General features: G+C 38.4%; 2 protein-coding genes across 4 annotated transcripts; both read right to left on the minus strand.

The window, feature by feature from the left end:
* Positions 1–755: 755 nt before the first annotated feature.
* Positions 756–9,421, minus strand: rskrb (ribosomal protein S6 kinase related b). Of its 2 annotated transcripts, none has more exons than XM_011483551.3 (13): positions 9,124–9,421; positions 7,038–7,343; positions 6,858–6,941; positions 5,607–5,675; positions 5,275–5,344; positions 4,535–4,642; positions 3,682–3,722; positions 3,062–3,089; positions 2,740–2,829; positions 2,560–2,648; positions 2,304–2,414; positions 2,112–2,225; positions 756–2,022 (listed from the first exon to the last, which is right to left on the minus strand). In XM_011483551.3, the coding sequence occupies exons 1-13, from the start codon at positions 9,151–9,153 to the stop codon at positions 1,789–1,791; spliced, it is 1,374 nt and encodes a 457-aa protein (XP_011481853.1). In that variant the 5' UTR covers positions 9,154–9,421; the 3' UTR covers positions 756–1,788. The 2 variants fall into 2 exon arrangements, with proteins under 2 accessions (XP_011481853.1, XP_011481854.1); XM_011483552.3 differs by having other exon boundaries at positions 7,038–7,325; positions 9,124–9,381.
* A 45-nt stretch (positions 9,422–9,466) lies between these two features.
* cct8 (chaperonin containing TCP1, subunit 8 (theta)) lies at positions 9,467–17,307 on the minus strand. Of its 2 annotated transcripts, XM_011483553.3 has the most exons (16): positions 17,090–17,307; positions 16,475–16,565; positions 16,303–16,382; positions 16,037–16,186; positions 15,746–15,926; positions 15,599–15,660; positions 15,376–15,513; positions 14,498–14,676; positions 14,304–14,370; positions 14,146–14,233; positions 13,948–14,063; positions 13,615–13,686; positions 13,357–13,521; positions 12,990–13,109; positions 10,488–10,621; positions 9,467–9,699 (listed from the first exon to the last, which is right to left on the minus strand). In XM_011483553.3, the coding sequence occupies exons 1-15, from the start codon at positions 17,147–17,149 to the stop codon at positions 10,517–10,519; spliced, it is 1,674 nt and encodes a 557-aa protein (XP_011481855.1). In that variant the 5' UTR covers positions 17,150–17,307; the 3' UTR covers positions 9,467–9,699; positions 10,488–10,516. The 2 variants fall into 2 exon arrangements, with proteins under 2 accessions (XP_011481855.1, XP_004076436.1); XM_004076388.4 differs by lacking the exon at positions 10,488–10,621.
* Between the last annotated feature and the right edge of the window lie 1,094 nt (positions 17,308–18,401).

Raw genomic sequence — 18,401 nt, forward strand, 5'->3', positions numbered from 1 at the left:
AAGGACGTAAATTTCTTTAAACAAAACGTATAACCTTCAGTATCTCCAAGAGAGACAGAGCAGCTCTAATAGCTGGATTAAAACATTTCAACTGACTTCAGTGAGCCAGAAAAACAAGTAAGAGATACAAAGAGCAAAACACCAAGTTTTCTAAAATATGTCCTTCCCGACAAAAGATTGACACATTAGAACATCTGGGGAAGTGTTTAGTGACCTGATAATTTGCTGAACTGCTCTGCTTTTCCTGGTTGAAACACAAACCCCTCTTCCTGCACACAAACATGCATTGTGGTGGTAGACTTGTTCATACAACTTCAAAGAATAAATAGGTCATCTTTAGTGTTTTCCTTCCCACACTTGCAGTATATTTGGTATATACATATAAGTACTGGCTTTCGGGAGTCTATTGGTGTCTTTCTGTTCAGTGTAAATAAGGTAATGGACAAACTTTGCCACAGAAAACATAATAAAAATACAGGGTAAAAATTAGTGGTTACTTTCAGGCACAAACAGGTTGTTATATGTAGAATAAAGTGACTTATTTGAAGGACAAGCAAAAGTAAAAAAAAATGCATATAGTCATAAAATGAAAAAAACCCTTATGTTTTAAAATGTATTGACAAAAGACCGAGATCATGTGATAGCTAAATGAGGAAATTATGTTGGTGATGACAGAAAAGTTAAGCAACAATTGTGCTCTGTTCCTTCTGTGATAGAAAGAATGTGCTGTCTTTGAATCAAGCTGCACAGACAAGTCAGAAAAAAAAAGTTTATTTTAAATATTTAACACATGGAAATTACAAAAACATATATGGACACCATACATCTAATCAAATTAGAAAAGATACAAAAAAAAGCCAACTCGGATTATCACACTGGATAAACTTCAGTATATAATAATTTAATATGAGGATTAGGGAAAGTTCAAAGAAATGAAACTATTATCTAAACGACTGCAGCTTTACCCAGTAAAAAAAAACCTTCTGTATATATAAAAATTTTAGGTGGTGGTAAACATCACTGTTTAGTACAAAGTGAACAAATTTTATGGCTAGTTTTTTTGTCATTGGGAGGACAGACAGAAAGCAAACTCAAACAGGAAAAGTGAAGAATGCCTTCCTGAGTTTGTGTTACAAATGACAACACTTGGTGCACCATGTGAAATGTTTGTTTAAACCACATAAGAACAAAATTCTGATGCTACAAAAACTGCTGTCAGATGAATCAAAGGAGTGGATCACAACATGAGCAGAGTTGCAGATGAGATTGTACGGGAAAGCTAACCACTTCTGCAAATAAATAAAAAAAGTTACACTTTGACGCAACATGACAAATACAGGAAGGAGTTTGGAAATCTGCTCTCCTCATTGAATGGTTGGGGATCTACTTGGCTGAAAAAAAAAGATAAAGAGAACAAATGCAGAGCATGGAAAACGAAGTAGGATGGCCTTTCTGGGAGAGGTCAAATCTGATGGAATTCATCCAAAAGGTGTTCGTTAACATGGCAGGCATGACCAGACTGAAAACCAACTTGTGTGGTTAAGTGTAATCTATCTTGCACAAGGATGGAGTAAGGAAGCATTGAGAGGTACTTGGTGTAAAAAGGCAAACAAATGAAAGAAAAAAAAGGTAAAATGTGCTAAAATATGTTTTAGTATGTGCTTTTTTTCATATAAAAACACTTGATTTGCTTCTGAACTATTAATGCATTTAGAATTGAATAAGAATCTGCCATGGTGTACATTGGACATAAAAAAGGCCCATGTATGTTTAAATGTCCTAACACAGTTACACAAACACTTCCCTGCGTGCACGTTTTTCCTGAGGTAGCTGCCGTGGCGGGCCGGGCAGTGGGGGTGCAAGTGTGCGAGAGGGAGTGCTCGTGTCCAGCTGCGGGTCCGGCGTGGGAGGAGGGCTAAGGAGGGAGTCATAGTCGAAGCCCTTCAGGGGCTGCAGGGACAAAGTGAGGCCTCTGCGAGCCTTAGCAGCTCGGTCCGGTCTTTCTCTGAGCTCCAAAATCACCTGATCATAAAGGACAAAATGAATACTTTACAGCTCACTTTCTAATCAGAAAGCTGACTCCACTCAGGAACCCCCACCCCCCAGATTACCTCCACAGGCCGACGCTGCATGAGCTCAAGGTCAAATGTTGACTGGTGAAAGAAGGTTTGTCGCTTGAAGCGGTCGAGGGTCCTCAGTCGGCGGGACGGAGTCTTGCATAAAAGCTGGGAGGAGAACCAGGTATTACGGGAATAAAAGGAGCTAAAGTCTGACAGAATCATGATTGGATTTGGTCAAATTACCTCACTCAATAACAACGACAGTTGGGAGCTGAAGCTTAGCGGCATTTCATATGGAAAACTCCTCACTTTCCTCAACATACTGCAGTGATCTGGTTCTGGAGGCACAGGGAACTAAGAAAAGTACAATCACAGAATAAACCATCAGGAAGTTTAACTTTTGATAAAAATAAAATTAAATAGCTTATTTCAGCTACATTTATATAAGACCAGATCATCTTATATTTCCATACAGGCCAACCAGAGAGAAGGAGTTCACCTTCCCAGTGGTCAGAGAGAAGAGCAGAATCCCCAGAGACCACCAATCAGCTGCGTGGTTGTAGGGTCCGCCGCTCAGCACCTCCGGGGCTGCAGATCCAGCAAGAAGACAGCCTCAGTCACATTTAACACAACACAATAGCCTCAAACTGTAAAGGTTGCATTGAAAACTCCTCCTCACCCATATACTGGATGGTTCCACATATGGTGAAGGCTCTCCCTCCTCTCTCCAGGCGACGGGACAAACCAAAGTCAGCCAGGCGGAGGTGGCCTAGAAAAGACCATTTTATTATTCTGGACTTTAATTTCTACATGATATCACAATGTAAATGTTGACTTTTGAAATAAATCAATTAAAGAAGCATACAAATCTATCGCAGATGTGCTACTTATTGCCTAAGTGCAGCACAGGAGTATCAACAAAGCAGAAGCAGGATGCTTTCTAGAAGCTTCTGTATGTCTAATGCAGGTCAGAGCTCTGCTGGGGATGAGGATTTACTCACCGTTGTCTGTCAACAAGATATTCTCCATCTTTAAAACAAAAAACAAAACAAGAAATGACCTTTGTTTCAGTGCAAATAATAAGAAAAAACTAACAAACAAAAAAAACGACCTTTGCATTATTTTTTAAGTGTTTCCTACATGTCTGGTTTCATAATGAACTTATTTTCCTTTGCAGATATAAAAAAATATTTTTCTGACAAAAATAAAAGTTTATCAGTTTATAAAACCCTTCATTTTAGTTCATGAACTGTGACTGACATTATAAGGGATCTTGCATGCATGCGTGTTTTTGTTTTGTTTGTTTAGTAGGCCTTGATCAGAAAAATGCTCTTTGAGCATGAATGATGCAAAACAACAGTCAAGCAGTGAGTTCACGTAAAAAAATGCAAGCAGGACCCTTTTTCAGTGAAAGCTTGTGAAGCGAGAAAAAAAACACATCTTCAAACTGCTGAAAAATCTTCCTGCTTGAAGGAAATGAACGATTTTTCTTCTTATTATGGCTGCACAAATGGATAGATTTTCCCCACTATTTCAGGAAAAAACTATCATTTTCTTTCATTTGTGTTACAGTTAATGTGAAAATATCACAGTTACTTTTGAAACAATGATGTTTTCCTACCTTCACATCTCTGTGAATGACTCCAAAATCGTGTAAAAACCCTGTGGAGAAGCAGAATGAAAAGAACCAAAATGAGCAAAACAACACAAATAATCAGTTTTAAAGCCAAGTCTTTGATAGAAGTCTATAATAAATACTGGCAGGGCTCTTTCCTGTGAGATCCTTTGAGAGTTTATCATAATCAAGCATACTTAGACCATTACTTACTCTTGCTCCTGGCAATGAACGATTTAATTATCAAGCTTAATGTGAAACGTGTTCACAAAGACTGGTATACAGCGCACAATGTTACCTGAACAGAAATTTTGATTACTTGGAAATCATTCAAACATTTTTTTAATATAATATTAAATATAAGGATTAAATGTTTATTAAAAAAAGTAAAATTTCTTCTATAAACTTTGTTTAAAAAGTGTAAGATGTCTTTGAGCCATAAGGATGTCATTTTCTAAGTGAAATGACATCCACATGTGCTCATTTATGCAAAATTGTAACATTTATTCACAACAGGAAAATGATTAGTCTTACTGTATGGCTATTTATTCTAATAAGGTTATTCAAAACCTTTATAATGAGTGTACATTCACTTTTATTTAAATTAAATGCTTTGCAGCGAAAGTGAGTAGCCAGATGCAAAAGTAGAATGTTTGCAAAGGTTTGTTAGTCATGTCTAAAAACAGATTCTGCACATTTTTTTTGTGTAAACTATTTTTTTTTTGCCCACCAGATTTGTATTCAATTCAGAATTTTTTTGTTGTTGTTATTTCTAAAGGATTTCCAAAAGTTTCTGCCCAAATTCTTGCAAACAGGGATAAAAAATAAATAAAATCAAAGGTTTATGAGAGATACGCACCAAGTGCACATCCCAGCTCTGCTGCAAACACTCGCACCGTGTCCTCTGAAAACTGACCAATCATCTGCCAGTAAGTGTACAAGTCGCCTGTGCTGCAGTAGTCGCACACTGTGGGAGCAGACAGGTCATTGAAATGCAGCTCTGCAACGCAGAAATGTGGCGGGGGGCCGGTGAAGGGCAGCGGGAAACAAACACAGGAGGAAAGGTGAGCACTGTCCAGAACCTGAAGCTCAGCCAAGTCAGGCAGTCGCCAGGAGAACTTTCTAGCTTCCATCCTGACAAAAGATGCACTCCAGCAGCTGATTTGGAACAAACACTGAAAGTTTGGGCTTTAATTGAGTTTAAAAACATCTTTAATAGTTGTTTCACTCTTTTTACGTTGAGTATCCACCATCTTGTTGAAACAGATTAAAGCACAGCATCTGGACCATTGTGCTCTCTTTTGTTTCAGGGTCAGGAAGCAAATAACTGGGTCACACACTGAGTCAATGTCGCGTTTGGAAAAAAAAGGATAAATGCTCCAGAGGGGAAGGGAAAAAGGGCAACACAGCTTCACGCAGCTTCCCACCAGACATTGTGCATCTAAATAAGCAAAAACCTCAAAGACAAGAGGCTGTATGCATGGGATGGCTCTGTTGTTGGGGATTGTAGGCAGATTTCTGATTACGCTACAAGTGCTGAGGTGACAAAGGGGAAGAGTGAGGGGTTTGGTTTGCGTCTATGGCAGCTGGCTGACTCACTAATGTAGAGGTGGCGCTGAGTCTGCCAGCAGTCCTGGAGCTCATGGACAAATGGGTGACGAACCTGACGCTGCAGGCAACAGTCAAATGGTTTTAAACCTGCAAAAGCTCAATTCTGATCAATCAAAGAGGAGGCTAGGCTTTCTGTCGCCCATCATGGGCAAAGAGATAACTATTTTTCCTAAATGAACATTTAGCTTAAATCCTACAATGGTAAAAGCTAAATATCTTGGCACATACAAACTGTTTACAACAATAGATTTTTTTTACACTTTTAATGAAGATTGCAGACTTTTAAAGCCATAAAAATGTGTCCTCAAAACAGCACTCACCTGGATTATAACTTCTTCCTTTGACTGCTCCAGGACTCCCAGCTTCAGAATCTCAGATTTAGGTATAACCTGTAGCCAACACAAGCATTTCAGTTAAGAAAGGCGACAAAAATATATTTACAAAACTTCATTTTACTCTGTTTTTATCTAAGAAGAGGACAATATAAGCAAAAGTATTTCCCTTAAAATGAAGAATCTAGTCTGCACCAGTGCTAACGATATAAACATTAACATCTCAAAGTCAATTAATAAACCAACAATTAAAAATGATACGCTCTCTCTTTAAAATCTAATATGTATGCACCATAAAAGTGAACTGCAGTCACATATTTGTACGGCAGCAAAGTTTCAAAACAGGTGATTGAGAAGAGTTTGTTCTTCTCATAAAAGTTCTTTGTTTGTCTAGACAAGAATCTCCTGATAAACACGTTCCTGCTGTAAAAGGGACAGACTCCTTCACTTCACTGAAAAGGAGGGGGGGAAAAAGTATAGATGGAGGTTCACAAAACTTTACATGGAGTAGAAAATATTGATAACATATTCCTTTTTAGATTTCTTTTTGAATATATATTCCATCTTTCCAGTTTCAGAACCCGCTGCATTCCTTTCGGGGTCACGAGGTTGCTGGAGCCAACAGGCAAAGGTGTAATACACCCTGAACAGGTCGCCAGTCTGTTGCAGGGCCATTGTATTCATATTTAATGTGCAATATAATAATTAAAACAAACCAAAAATCTCTAAATATCATCAATGGAAGCAATTAAAAACAGGGCCCTAAACATATTTTGCTGCTTCTGAAACTCCACAGCTCCTTATAATAGGTTGAAAACACAAATCTGAACCCTAATTTACTTTTTTTTTACCATTTACTTCCACTAACAGCACTCAAATCATTGTTCACATATACGTAAAACTGCATAATTAAAAATAACTCTTGCTGGGTTATTATAACTCAGGAAAAACAAAACCTCAGGAAAAAATCAATATGAAGCCACTATAACATAAAAAATGAGTAGTGCTCCAAAAAGTAACTCAGAAATATATAAATAACCCAATAATTGGGTTGAAGAAATTAATGTTTCCCTGAAATGCTGTTTGGTCGTGTTTTATCTGTCTACAGTATATCTTGTTTTTTCCACCTCTTTCAATTTCAAAGAAATTCTGTGGTTGAATTCAGTTAAAAGGTGTTTTATTACGAATCTACTACTAAAACAAAGCCTTTTTTAAGTCGACTAAACATGTGGGACTCACTTTAACGGCGTACATTTTCTGCTTGGCTTTGTCCTTTACTTTCAGAATGGGCCCAAACGAACCTTTGGCAATGTAACCCAACACCTGCCAGGACAAAAACGAGTGAGAAGTCACGGTGAAAACAGAGGAGAGAGAGCAAAAGCATAGTGGAAGAAGAGGAAACATTTCTTTGCTTTGTACCTGAAAGTGTTCATGCCCAGGCACAGGTCTGTGGGGGAATTCAGGCAGGAACACGGACACAAACCCTGGCAGGCTCCACTCTGACCTCAGCTTACCCGGCCCGACTCCTGCCAACCTCAGCACGTGCTCTGGGACTTCGGGAATCTTGTCGTGGAGCATTCGGTGATGGCTGAGGCGCAGGGCAGGTGGAGCCAGACGACAGAGGCTTGCTGGGATGGACAGACCCACGCTGGAGAGGAAGCTGCGCCATCCCGACGAAATGTGCTCATCTGCCTGTCCTGAAGACCTCTGGGGAAGATCATGGGACTATCACACGACGGGAAAGATGAGCACACTTAAATCATCATGGATCATGCCAGTGATTATGAACATATAAAACATCAACGGCTTTTCTGATCGAACAGCTTGAAAAAGTAAGAACCAGTGCTGAGACCTATCAAAATAGATGTGCCAATGAAGATCATTCAATTCTGATCTTGACCTTTAAGACAAAAAAGGGAAAGTTTGTGCAGAAAGATACTTTTATAGAGTTTATTTACTCTTTCTATTCAGGCCAAGTTTCACAAGCACCATTTCTTATTTCCTGTGCTTCGAAAAAAATGTTTTTTACAACCTCTCATGTAAATCTGATTTCTTTGTCAGAATAAAAGAAAAAGGTAATTTGCTTAAAGCTACTGGGAGATGTTTATTATGTCCTACTATATCACATGGCTTTTCCTTTACACTGATACAAGTCACAAAGTGAGCTGTGAGTAACAACCATGAATCTCACACTGCAAACTTAATGATTTAAAAACCTTGTTTTGGGACATTCAAGATATTTTACCAGGTTTTAAGTTGTTTTAACTTATCGTTGCTCTAAAACTTTCTGAGCTTTTCTCAGAATCAGCAAAAATGGGAATAATTTTTGTCTAATTAAAAGCTAGGATCTAGAAATAAAGAAATTATTATTAAAATATAATCTGTTCCTAACACTTGACAATAGACACACTTGGATAAAAAAAACCCTCAAATTGCACTGCAATCTCCCTGAATTTATGACGACTGCAAGACTTATTCTAAGGAATTAGAAGAGTCCTGACAAGCCTCAACACAAGGACTGGATTAAACTCATGACATAGATTGCTTCCTTTATAAGTCTTATTTCTAATATAAATAATGTCCAGGTTAAAAAAGACCAGTATGGAGTTGTTTTATGTCATTGATTATATCACATGACCAGGTTTTTACTGTATAATCTGAAAGTTGTCATGATAGTATTTATTTGTTTATGTATTAGGATTTTGTACTTGTGTAATTTTGTGTTCAGTGTTATTGTTAGGAAAAAAAGCATATATCCTATCAAATAAACAAAAATGTTCTTGCCAAGTTTATGCGCAAATCTGGCATAAAAGTAACAGTCTAGTCCTGCATCCACAATATTTACTCAAAATAAATAAATCGTTAGTGGATATTTCTTCTTAAAGAATGTGTTGGTGAAGACATGCATTACTTCAAATGAGGTGAATGTATGGATCCTAACTCTGTGGAGATGTTGCACTGTTTCTTCATCTGGCCTAACACACAAACAGAACGATAATCCAGTCGGCCTTGTCTTTAGTGCAGTCTCCGAGTTGGATGATGTGAAGCAGAACTGAGGCACTGTGGTGCAATATGGGTGCCATCAGCCATGCAGGATGTCATTATCATCCGAGCCAAAACAGGACACGATTCCTGGGTGAGATCACAGCCACCAATGTCGCATTCAACTAAAAAATGCTTTACGGTGGCATAAATGGAGGATTTCTCAGTTTAAATAACAAATAATTGCAGAAAACCGGAAGCATGCAAATTCTTCAAAATAAAAGTACTAATAAAGATATCATTCCTCCTGATGTCAGCGTGCGCTGGTGACACTTGCTATCTTAATTCATAGCGAACCTCCTGCGAAACTAAAGTCAAGATGGTCTGCAACAAAATTCGTACATATTTTTTTTTAAAAGTCTGCTGTAACCCCCTTTTCAATTTCACCTGAATCATTGCCATGGAAACAGAGAACCCCATATGCGCGTCACCTCTAAGCAACCAGGGTTTTCATCCAACTCACCTTCTTGCTTTTACTACCGTCGGCCCCCATTATTAGCGTGACCGAGCATCAGGCTGGAAGGTCGGTTTGCTCCTCACCAGTGACTCCGCGCGGGACATCGCCGCCCCCTCTTCCCCTTTCATTTACACATCACACGCAGATACGAATTTTGTGTGCAATATTCATTTAGTTCAGCAGCTGAGATTCGATGCAAAACGTGGGATGGCGATAAAAACAAAACAGGATAATCCCTTTTATGGGCAACGTCAGCGTAAATCCGCACACATTTACCAGGACTCCTGGACTTCAGCTCCCCCTGCTGGACAGCAGCTGCAATATAAAGCAATTAAAAAAAACTCCCCTCTGATAACACGAGTGCCTTTTATTTTGAACTTTGAACATAAAAAGCAGGGCGATGTTTACTTTCGTGGTTTTACTTTGTCAACCAATGCAGTTCCTACAAAATAAAAGAAAACTGAGCTTTAAATAAACAGGTAGAAAACGTGGGTGAGTAGAGCGTTGGCTTTAGTCGTCGTCGTCAAAGTTCTTCTTGCCCTCTGGAGGTTTGGGGCCGCCTGCTGGTTTAGCCATGATGATCTGAAAGAAAATGAAAATAAAAATAATTCCTACCAGAAGAAATAAAAGACAAATCCATGCAACTCAAAAAATAACATGGTCAGACAACAACACCCATTAAAGTTAGAAAAGAATTCTAATGAAAAGTACTAGAAATGCATGTGACAGGGGAAAATTTGGTTCAAATGACTGCAAATTCCACCCAATAAGTCTACAAAATATAGTAAGGAAATTAAGCCTAAAATTGGCTCACTCCGAACCAAGTTCTGTCTGCAACTCAAGACGTAAATTTCTGATGAACTATGGCTGCTCTGCCAAAAATGCCCAAGAAAATGGCAGATTTTTTTTATTTTGCCAAAAAAAAGAAAAGAAAAAGGGCATAATTATACTCTAAAAGACACTGGGGACGCTTTAAAAATAGATCAAAAGATGATCTGAGTGGGACCTAAAATGTTTTCTCTAGAAAACTTTGCACCACAAGAAATGAACAAGTTGGGCAATAAAATCTGTTTTTCTAGTCTTCTTTACAAGTTTCCAAGAACAAACAAACACAATACCTCTTGAGGATGTCCACTGAAAGAAAAAGGATTACATGCATCATGCAATCACGCAACATCCAGTTTGTTTCATGCTGCATCACAGTGACACACGCCGTGTTGTTAGAAGTACTAGAAAAAGTGAATCTCAAAATTGTTTGCATCTCTGCAGAGTTTGTCGTTAGTAGTGACAGATCTGTTGTTTTGCATTTAGTGTCCTTTGAGTTCATCTGCAGTCTTTAGTTAGAAGTGCACACACGTTCCGAGACCTACTGCGGGGGCTCTGTGTGCGCGAGAGCCCGCTAATGGGTGTCAAAATGATCAGGCTCTTCGTCCCAACCATCCTTGTCCCAATGGCCTCTCTGCTTGGGAGTTTTGGGTCCCCCTGCAGGCTTAGCCATGATGATCTGGGTTGCGCACACACAAACACACACTTAATATTTGCTGGTTTTTGTTGTTTCCACTGAATGCCATGTTTTTATTATGACCGGCTTACTGCATCTTGGATTCTAAAATGTTGATGGCCATTTTACAAAGCTTCAATTAACAGGCTGCAGTGATGCCCTGAATTTCACAATGTCCAGCATGAATTTCTGCTTTTATTCTCTGTTCTATGTTATGGCCACGTTCTCCTACACAAACATCTAGATCATCCACTACTTTACAATCATGAGTTTGTTCAAAAAAGCTACATCAAATAGCAGGAACCAATAGTGTCACATGTAGAATTCTGGATGTGACTTTATCCTTCATATCTAGTTAGTTCATCATTTCCTGTTATAGGTTTGTTTTCTCCATTGGATGAGAAGGAAATCTCACTCAAGTAAACTACTGGTCAAGTTTTAGAACATGCCATTTTCAGGTTTTTGATGAAAGGTAAAAAAAATGTTTTATGTAATGTCTTGTTGCACTCAAAAATAAAAAACTAGGGCAAACGAGGAACTTCTTTCTTTATCAGAAGTGTGATGTTCTCTTAGACTAGGGGTGTGTATCCCAAGTGTCTGGAGCTACGATACGTATACCGTTACATGTCCTATGATAAAATACATATCGCAATATAGTAGCAGAACACATTTTCTGTGTTTTTAACATTACGACTGAAAAAAACTCTACCTAGGGCTGCACGATATGAGGAAAACTCGCGATATGCGATATTGGTAATTAATATTGTGATAACGATATAAATTGCGGTAAATAAACAAATAGCAAAAAAAAAAAAAAACATAATTTCCATTTCACTGAAACAGTTTAGAAATTATACTCCAAATGACCCTTGTCGACGTAGGAGGCAAACATCAAACATAAAAGGGCTCATCTGATTGATCAACAACGTAAACGGGTCCTTCTAATTGGTTAAATGTATAAAGGGATTTATTTCATTTGTTTAATATTTCAAGCTGCCATGAGTTTGTTTTAGCACATTTAAGGTAAACATTTATTGCGATTTTTGACATCTTTTACGGTATGCATATTGCACAGCTTGATGTGGCGAAAATGATAAATTTGTGCAGGCCTAACTCTACCTGAATATTATTACAGCTTTTATTATAATAAAATGGTAAAAGTCGTTTTATTTAATGATCACAATGTTAAGATCTGCAACTGTATCGCATATACAAGTTGCTTTTACCAAAGCAAATTCACCCATAGTGCTTTGATTTTGGTAACTTGAAATATATTTGTTCTTAAAGGAAACAGTCAAATATCTTTCAGTATAAGAAAAAAACAAAACAAGAACAGAATGAATTTAACCACCAATAAGGTTCTAAAAGTATGATTGAGGAAATTAAGAGCGGTTTATTTTTAACATTGCTAAATGTAGCTTCTCCAGTATCTTTAAATGGTTCAGGAACCAGAACGGTGCTTCAATAACAAACAAACACGAATTCTTTCTAGAAACTAAGTGTCATAAGGCAACATTAACAGGGTGAAGGAGACGCTTTAATGTGGCTAAGATGCTTTGTTTACATGACAGTCTGCACTGCAGCTCCGTTTTCTCACACGCAAAAGTAAACACGGATTTCACCGCTCATCGCCACGGCGTTGGCCTTTTGCAGAGCGTTGTACACATCACTCTGATCTATAAGATCGCTAAACTAGAATCTATTGCATTGAGGTTCTGCAGAACTTTGGCTCCGTGCACGGCTGATGCTCAGTGCATGAGTCGCTGTGCAGCTGCACTGCTTCACTCGTTCTTATCTGAGCACGCTGCAAAGCACCGCCATCCGTGTTTTTATGTTGATGGCAGCAACATGGCACAGAGTTTCAGTTTGGTACCCATCCTAAGTAAAAACTAAGTAGTGCACGTGTCCTAACAACAAAACAAGCTGCTTCTCACAGATCTTGCAGTCTTTCTTCTTCCGCCTCTGTATTACCTGCTTCTGTTTAGTGGAGGAACAGACGCAGCAAGTGCATGATGGAGATGTCCTTCATGGTCAAAATAAATGCAGGAGCAATTGTGTCGCTTGAGAAGTATAAACTCAGGATTTCATCACAGTTAGTATGAACTAGAGCCTGCGATTGATGCGATGGCAGGTTGCTGTAAGGTGTAAACCAGGCTTTAGTTGCAACTTTCAAAAATAAAAAGGTACCAATATAATTGGGGGGGGTTCTAAAAATCATGACTGGTAGTGTATATTTCTACTGGAAAAAACATGTTTTTGTATCAAAATAATATTAAGCGTTTCAAGATTTTGTCACTCGCAGCATAAATCCAAAAGTACAGTATTTAATTTAGTGTCCAACTGAGTTTTTGGATTAGTGTAGCTGTCATACCTGATCCACTCTCAGCACTGTGACAGCAGCATTTGTGGCCATCCTAATCCCCCAGTGTTTGACCAGGTATGGGTCCAGGATGCCAGCTTTGAGCATGTCCTTCACTGCAGGGCCCTCTCCCTGCAGACGAGTGCCATTTTTAGCTTTCATTTAAATCACAACAAGTGAAGATTCAACTTGACCCTTAATTAACACCGCAAACTGTCTATAGAAAATGTGTTTTTAAAAATCAAAAGAGCAAGTAGCTAAAAAAAGAGATGCATTTTCATCATACTGGTGACGCCTAAAGAGTCATCAAGGAGGATAAAGTTAGAATAGTTTAGGCAACTTTATCAATAATTTCAAAATAAAGCACACATTTACATACCTCAATGTCAAAGCCTGTGTTTTTGTTTCCCTCATGATGAGCAGCGTACAGTTTAGAAATGAGCTCATTACCCTTGACCCCAGAGTTCTCGGCCAGAGCGCGAGGCAGCGCCTCAAAGGCGTCTGCAAACTTTTTGATGGAATACTGCTCCAGACCAGGGCAGGACTGCAGAAAGACAGAAGCAGATGCTTGTAAAATCAAAAAGCTGGCACTGTGTGAACCTAATGTGTCTCTGATGATACACCAAAGTCGTGGTACCTCTCCATATGAGGTGATCTGCTTGGCCAGCTCAATCTCTGTGGCTCCTCCTCCAGGTACCAGTCGCTTGTCCTGCATGAGAGACACACTGTGGCTGCTGTGTCGACCAAAAAGACCCCCTCTGATCCTCTTTTGATCCCATTGGTCTTTTAATTATGATTATGCCTTTTATTTTAACCTAAAATCAAAAGCGAGGTCGAGCTTAATTTTCTAAAAATGTCCTCAATCGTCAGAAAAATGCCACAAGAACATGTTAAAAACAAAATTTTCATCTGAGTGGGTCTTTAAAATCTGCTGGGATTCAAGATCTTCTGTCTTACATCATGAACTTACCCTGACCAGAACCTTGAAGGTGTTGACTCCGTCATCAACAGCTCTCTCAATGTCATCCATCAGGTTGTCAGTGGAGCCTCTGATCACCACAGTTGAAATGGCCCCATCCTCTTTTTCTGCAGAGCAATAAAGATCAGGTTATTTCTACGTCTCATTTCAAACGAGTCAAACCCCGAACAGTAAAAAACAGACACTAACCGTGTTTGAAAACCACCACCTGAGTGTCTCCCACCTCTGCCACATACACATTATCGCAGTGACCCATTTCATCTGGAGTTGGAGCAGTCTAAAATGCATAAAGAAAGTTATTGCATGTTTCGGTATTTCATCACCTGATCAAAGGAAGTCACACTCACTATTCTCGGCAGAGCGACTGCGCCCACAGTCTTGCAGAGCCTCCTGAGGTCCCACTTGCTGTTCAGCCTAGGAGGAAACACAAAAGAGGACTGAAATGCAACATACAACATCGCTTACCACTTCAGTGACGTGGAAACACTAAAAATATGGGTTCAAATACGATGCAACAGTTTTAACAAAAGGCAGCTCTGACCTGACAACCATTAGCTTGTACTTGTTGGCGTAGTGGAGCGCCATGTCAGCCACTTTGCCCCCAGTTACCACCACGCTGGCGCCAGCATCCTTGATGGCTTTCACCTGAGACTCCATCAGGTCCTCCTCTCCCTTACTGAAGTTCATGAGCTCTTTAGCGTTATTTATCAACACTGTTCCCTGTGGGAAAAACAAAGCAGAAAAAAGTTGTGTCCTTAAGCTGCCTTAACTTTTATTTGAACTTCAAAATAAAAAATAAAAAAATAAAATTCCTCACAAACATTTTCATGAGGTGTAATTCAAATATTCCATAAAATAGGCTTCTATAATCAGATGTAAAGGAAATCTTTTATCAGACATAGACAAGGAAATCCAAATAGGATTGTAACAATCAGAAACCCATAAAATTTTAAATTTCAGAATTTCAATCCATTAAAAAAATGTATTTCCTTTAAATGTGGTCTCCATGTAAACTAGTGTATCCAAATCAAGAGAAAGAACAGAAATTCTGGTAAAACGAATCTGCTCAAGAACAAATACAGAAGTTTAAACAGCATGAAAAAATTTGGATTAATCAAAAACTAAATCCATAGTAATACAAAAAAATTTACAATTTCCAATCCAATATTCCAATATTATATTATATATTATAATTTTGTATTCCAATATTATATTAGAAAACTATTTCCAATATCCTATAATCCAATATTGACCCACCAAATTGATCAGTTGGTTTCATTTCAAGCAAATTCTTTTATTTTGTCCCCCCTTGATTGTTTCATTTTCTATTTATAAAAATTTATAAAATACTTATGGAAATTTTGCAAAACTCAATGAAATCTTAAAAACTTTGAATTTGGACTAATTGAAACCCGTTACCTTTGTCTCTGTCACCATGCAGTCAAAGGGGCAGGAAAATACAGCGATCTTGGCATCTTTAACTGATGTGACGTCTCCCTCTGCCTCCTTCTTAAAGACCATTCCATGAAGCACGGATGATGCCGTCACGCCACAACCCTGAAAACAAGACAGACTGTAAATTAGAGACAAGTAAAACGTGGTTAAACACACATACAAAAGTAAAAAAAAAAAGAATCCTTACCGGGATTTTGCACACTCTGACGTTATCCACATTGAAACTGCCAGACTCTGGGAAAATGGAAACTATGGCACACAAATGAAACATGAAGGAGGAAGTGAGATGAGGGTCATCATTTTTACCACCGGCAATCTGGACAGCTCGACTCACCGCACGCTTGGGCAATAAGGTTGGCAAAAAAGTCCTCGTTGCCGTACTGTTTACTCATGACGGCGGTGCGGATGAAGGATGCAGCCTCATTGACGTCATGGAGATTTTTGGCTGAAGAACAAACGCAGTCCGGCAGGATCTCCAGGGCCTTCTTACACGCCTGCTCATAACCTTCAATCACCTGTCAAGGAGAATAGGAAACCCTTCCATCGCTGCTATTTTGGGTCAGATTGAAATATTTGTGTATAATCTGTAATATTTAATCTTAGTGGTGTCGTGCTAATGCTTTACCTCCGACACAGACAACCCCATTCTGAGGAGCTCCTCTGCCATCTCCAGAAGAGCTCCAGCAAACACCAAGACAAAGTTGGTTCCATCTCCAACTTCCTGCTCTTGCATGTGGGATGCCATCACAATCATTTTGGCTGCTGGATGTTGCACCTGCAATATAGTTATCATAAAAAACAAACAAAAAAAAAAAGAAAAAGTTTCAATTAAAGGTTAACTTTTGTGGTTTTGATGGCATTTTAAAGAGCTGCAACCAAACGTCTTCCCACCTCGAGCTCTCGGAGGATCGTTGCAGCATCATTGGTGACAAACAGCTTTTCCAAGTGGTTGATTACCATTTTGTTCATACCTGGGAGAGAATCACATCATTAGAGGGATTCTTTAACATTTCAATCAGCAAACAAAACCATTTCTGACATTCATGCAAAGTCATGAACTCACCGTTAGGTCCATAGGCGGTGCGCGTGGTTTGAGAAAGCTCCTTACATGCTCTGATGTTACGAAAGACTGCCTCTTCTAAGCCTGAAAAGTGCTGGAGGACAACAATACATTTTGGCATTCATATTATATCATCTACAAAGCAGTGACTGACATACCTTTAAATTATAATAATTTGTAAATATGAGGGGCAATGGAGGCCAAAATTACCCACCCTATAAAAATAAAGTTGTGTATAATGAAGATCAGCAAATAAAAAAAAGCAAGTATTACATCCTTCCTCTTAACAGTTAGCTAAGCATCTTCTGGATCAGGAGCTTGACACTGACAGCAGCGTAAAACTACAACATAATCCAAATATATAAAAACGCCAAACGCTTTGAAATAAGCAAAATACTGAGATAATGAGAACAAACAAATAAAGGGGAAAATAATAGCCCCCGTACTGCATCAGGTCTCTATTCTGCAGCTTAGTTCCAGCGGCCTGCATGGCTTCTAGAACTCTCCCACATGACTAAACGACGATGCTAAATCATGGGCTAGCGGTAGTTAGCACGCTACTTCCCGACTACGCTATAAAATGCTTCTTTCACCTCAAAACCCGAATCAAATTCTTACCTTCGCACCGTCTTTTAACATTTGGGCAAAGCCCGGAGCCTTAGGGATGTGAAGGGCCATTATTTAGCAGAAAGCAGCCCCGGTGTTCTTGTGAAAGTAGCCGCAGCGTGGCTTCAGCCCTAGTTACAAAGCCGGAGAGGCTGAAGAGAGGCGACTTCTACGGGGCGTGAGCTAAGAACGGAAAGCAACGAGGGACAAAACGAACAGACACACACAGCGGGGAAAATTTAGTCTAATGCCTTTTTAGGACAATGTACACTCATGGCTCTTCCCCAAAATTTCATGTTTGTCAGAACGTTTTTAAGAACGTCATTTTTGGAACTGTTTTGGAAAACAAAATCATGGAAATAATTTGGATGCTGTAATGGGTAAATTCTGCATACACATAGTTGATTCTTTAATAACAAACAAATCATAATTTTTCACAAAGAACTGCTTATATTTTCATCTGCAACCTTAATAGAAAAGAAATTTGATCCAAAATACTATGTGATCTACAGCTAATCAATATCCCATAATTTGTAACTGCTTATTATTGTGTCTATATATCCCTTTTTAAATTCACCTTTCTTCTTGTGAATTCCTTAATTTCCTTTTTACCATTGCTATTTCCATATTTCCATGTCTGTTCTGACCACTGACTGTTTAAAAGAAGTTATCTTTACAGTTAAAGGATTTAACTTTCAATAAACCTCTGCCACAAAAAAACAAACCAACAAAAACGTAAAGCTGGGAAACTGTCCCAGACACAATTTACAATTGTTGTACTGGCACACATTTATTCAAATACTAAGATGAAAATTCCACAGTTGAACTTTGAAACCAGTCAAGTAGGGGCAAATATTCCCTTTAGTTTAGGAAATTATGGACAGATTTGGTCAAGTTTTAATAGTCATTTTTTTCTCCATTCCTCTTTTTATTAAAATGTTTTGTTCTTTTATTTATTTATAAATAAAACTGTTGTCTTTATGAATGAAAGCCTTTGGATAAATATAGCATTACTTTACTGATTCTTTCTTCACATAGCGTAAAATAACGGGAAAAAAGGTATCAAACCATCAATTTAAAGGTTTAAGTTAATGATTCCTAAAATGGTGAAATCATTTCATCAAATTTAGTTTAGACGATACCAAAACAATTCTCAATTACAACAAATATGTTCTAGGCTCCATAAATGCTTGCAAAAAGAAGAAACCATTCTTAAGTAAATTCTTAACACTACAAATGAAGATCTTTTGCACACATTATTCACAAGTCTTCATCATAAATTGCAATTATATTGAGAAAAAAAAATACTCCAGCATTCTCCAGT

This window comes from Oryzias latipes, chromosome 14 (genome assembly GCF_053564925.1).
Source record: "Oryzias latipes strain Hd-rR chromosome 14, Olatipes_Hd-rR_3.1".
Classification (NCBI taxonomy): Eukaryota; Metazoa; Chordata; class Actinopteri; order Beloniformes; family Adrianichthyidae; genus Oryzias; species Oryzias latipes.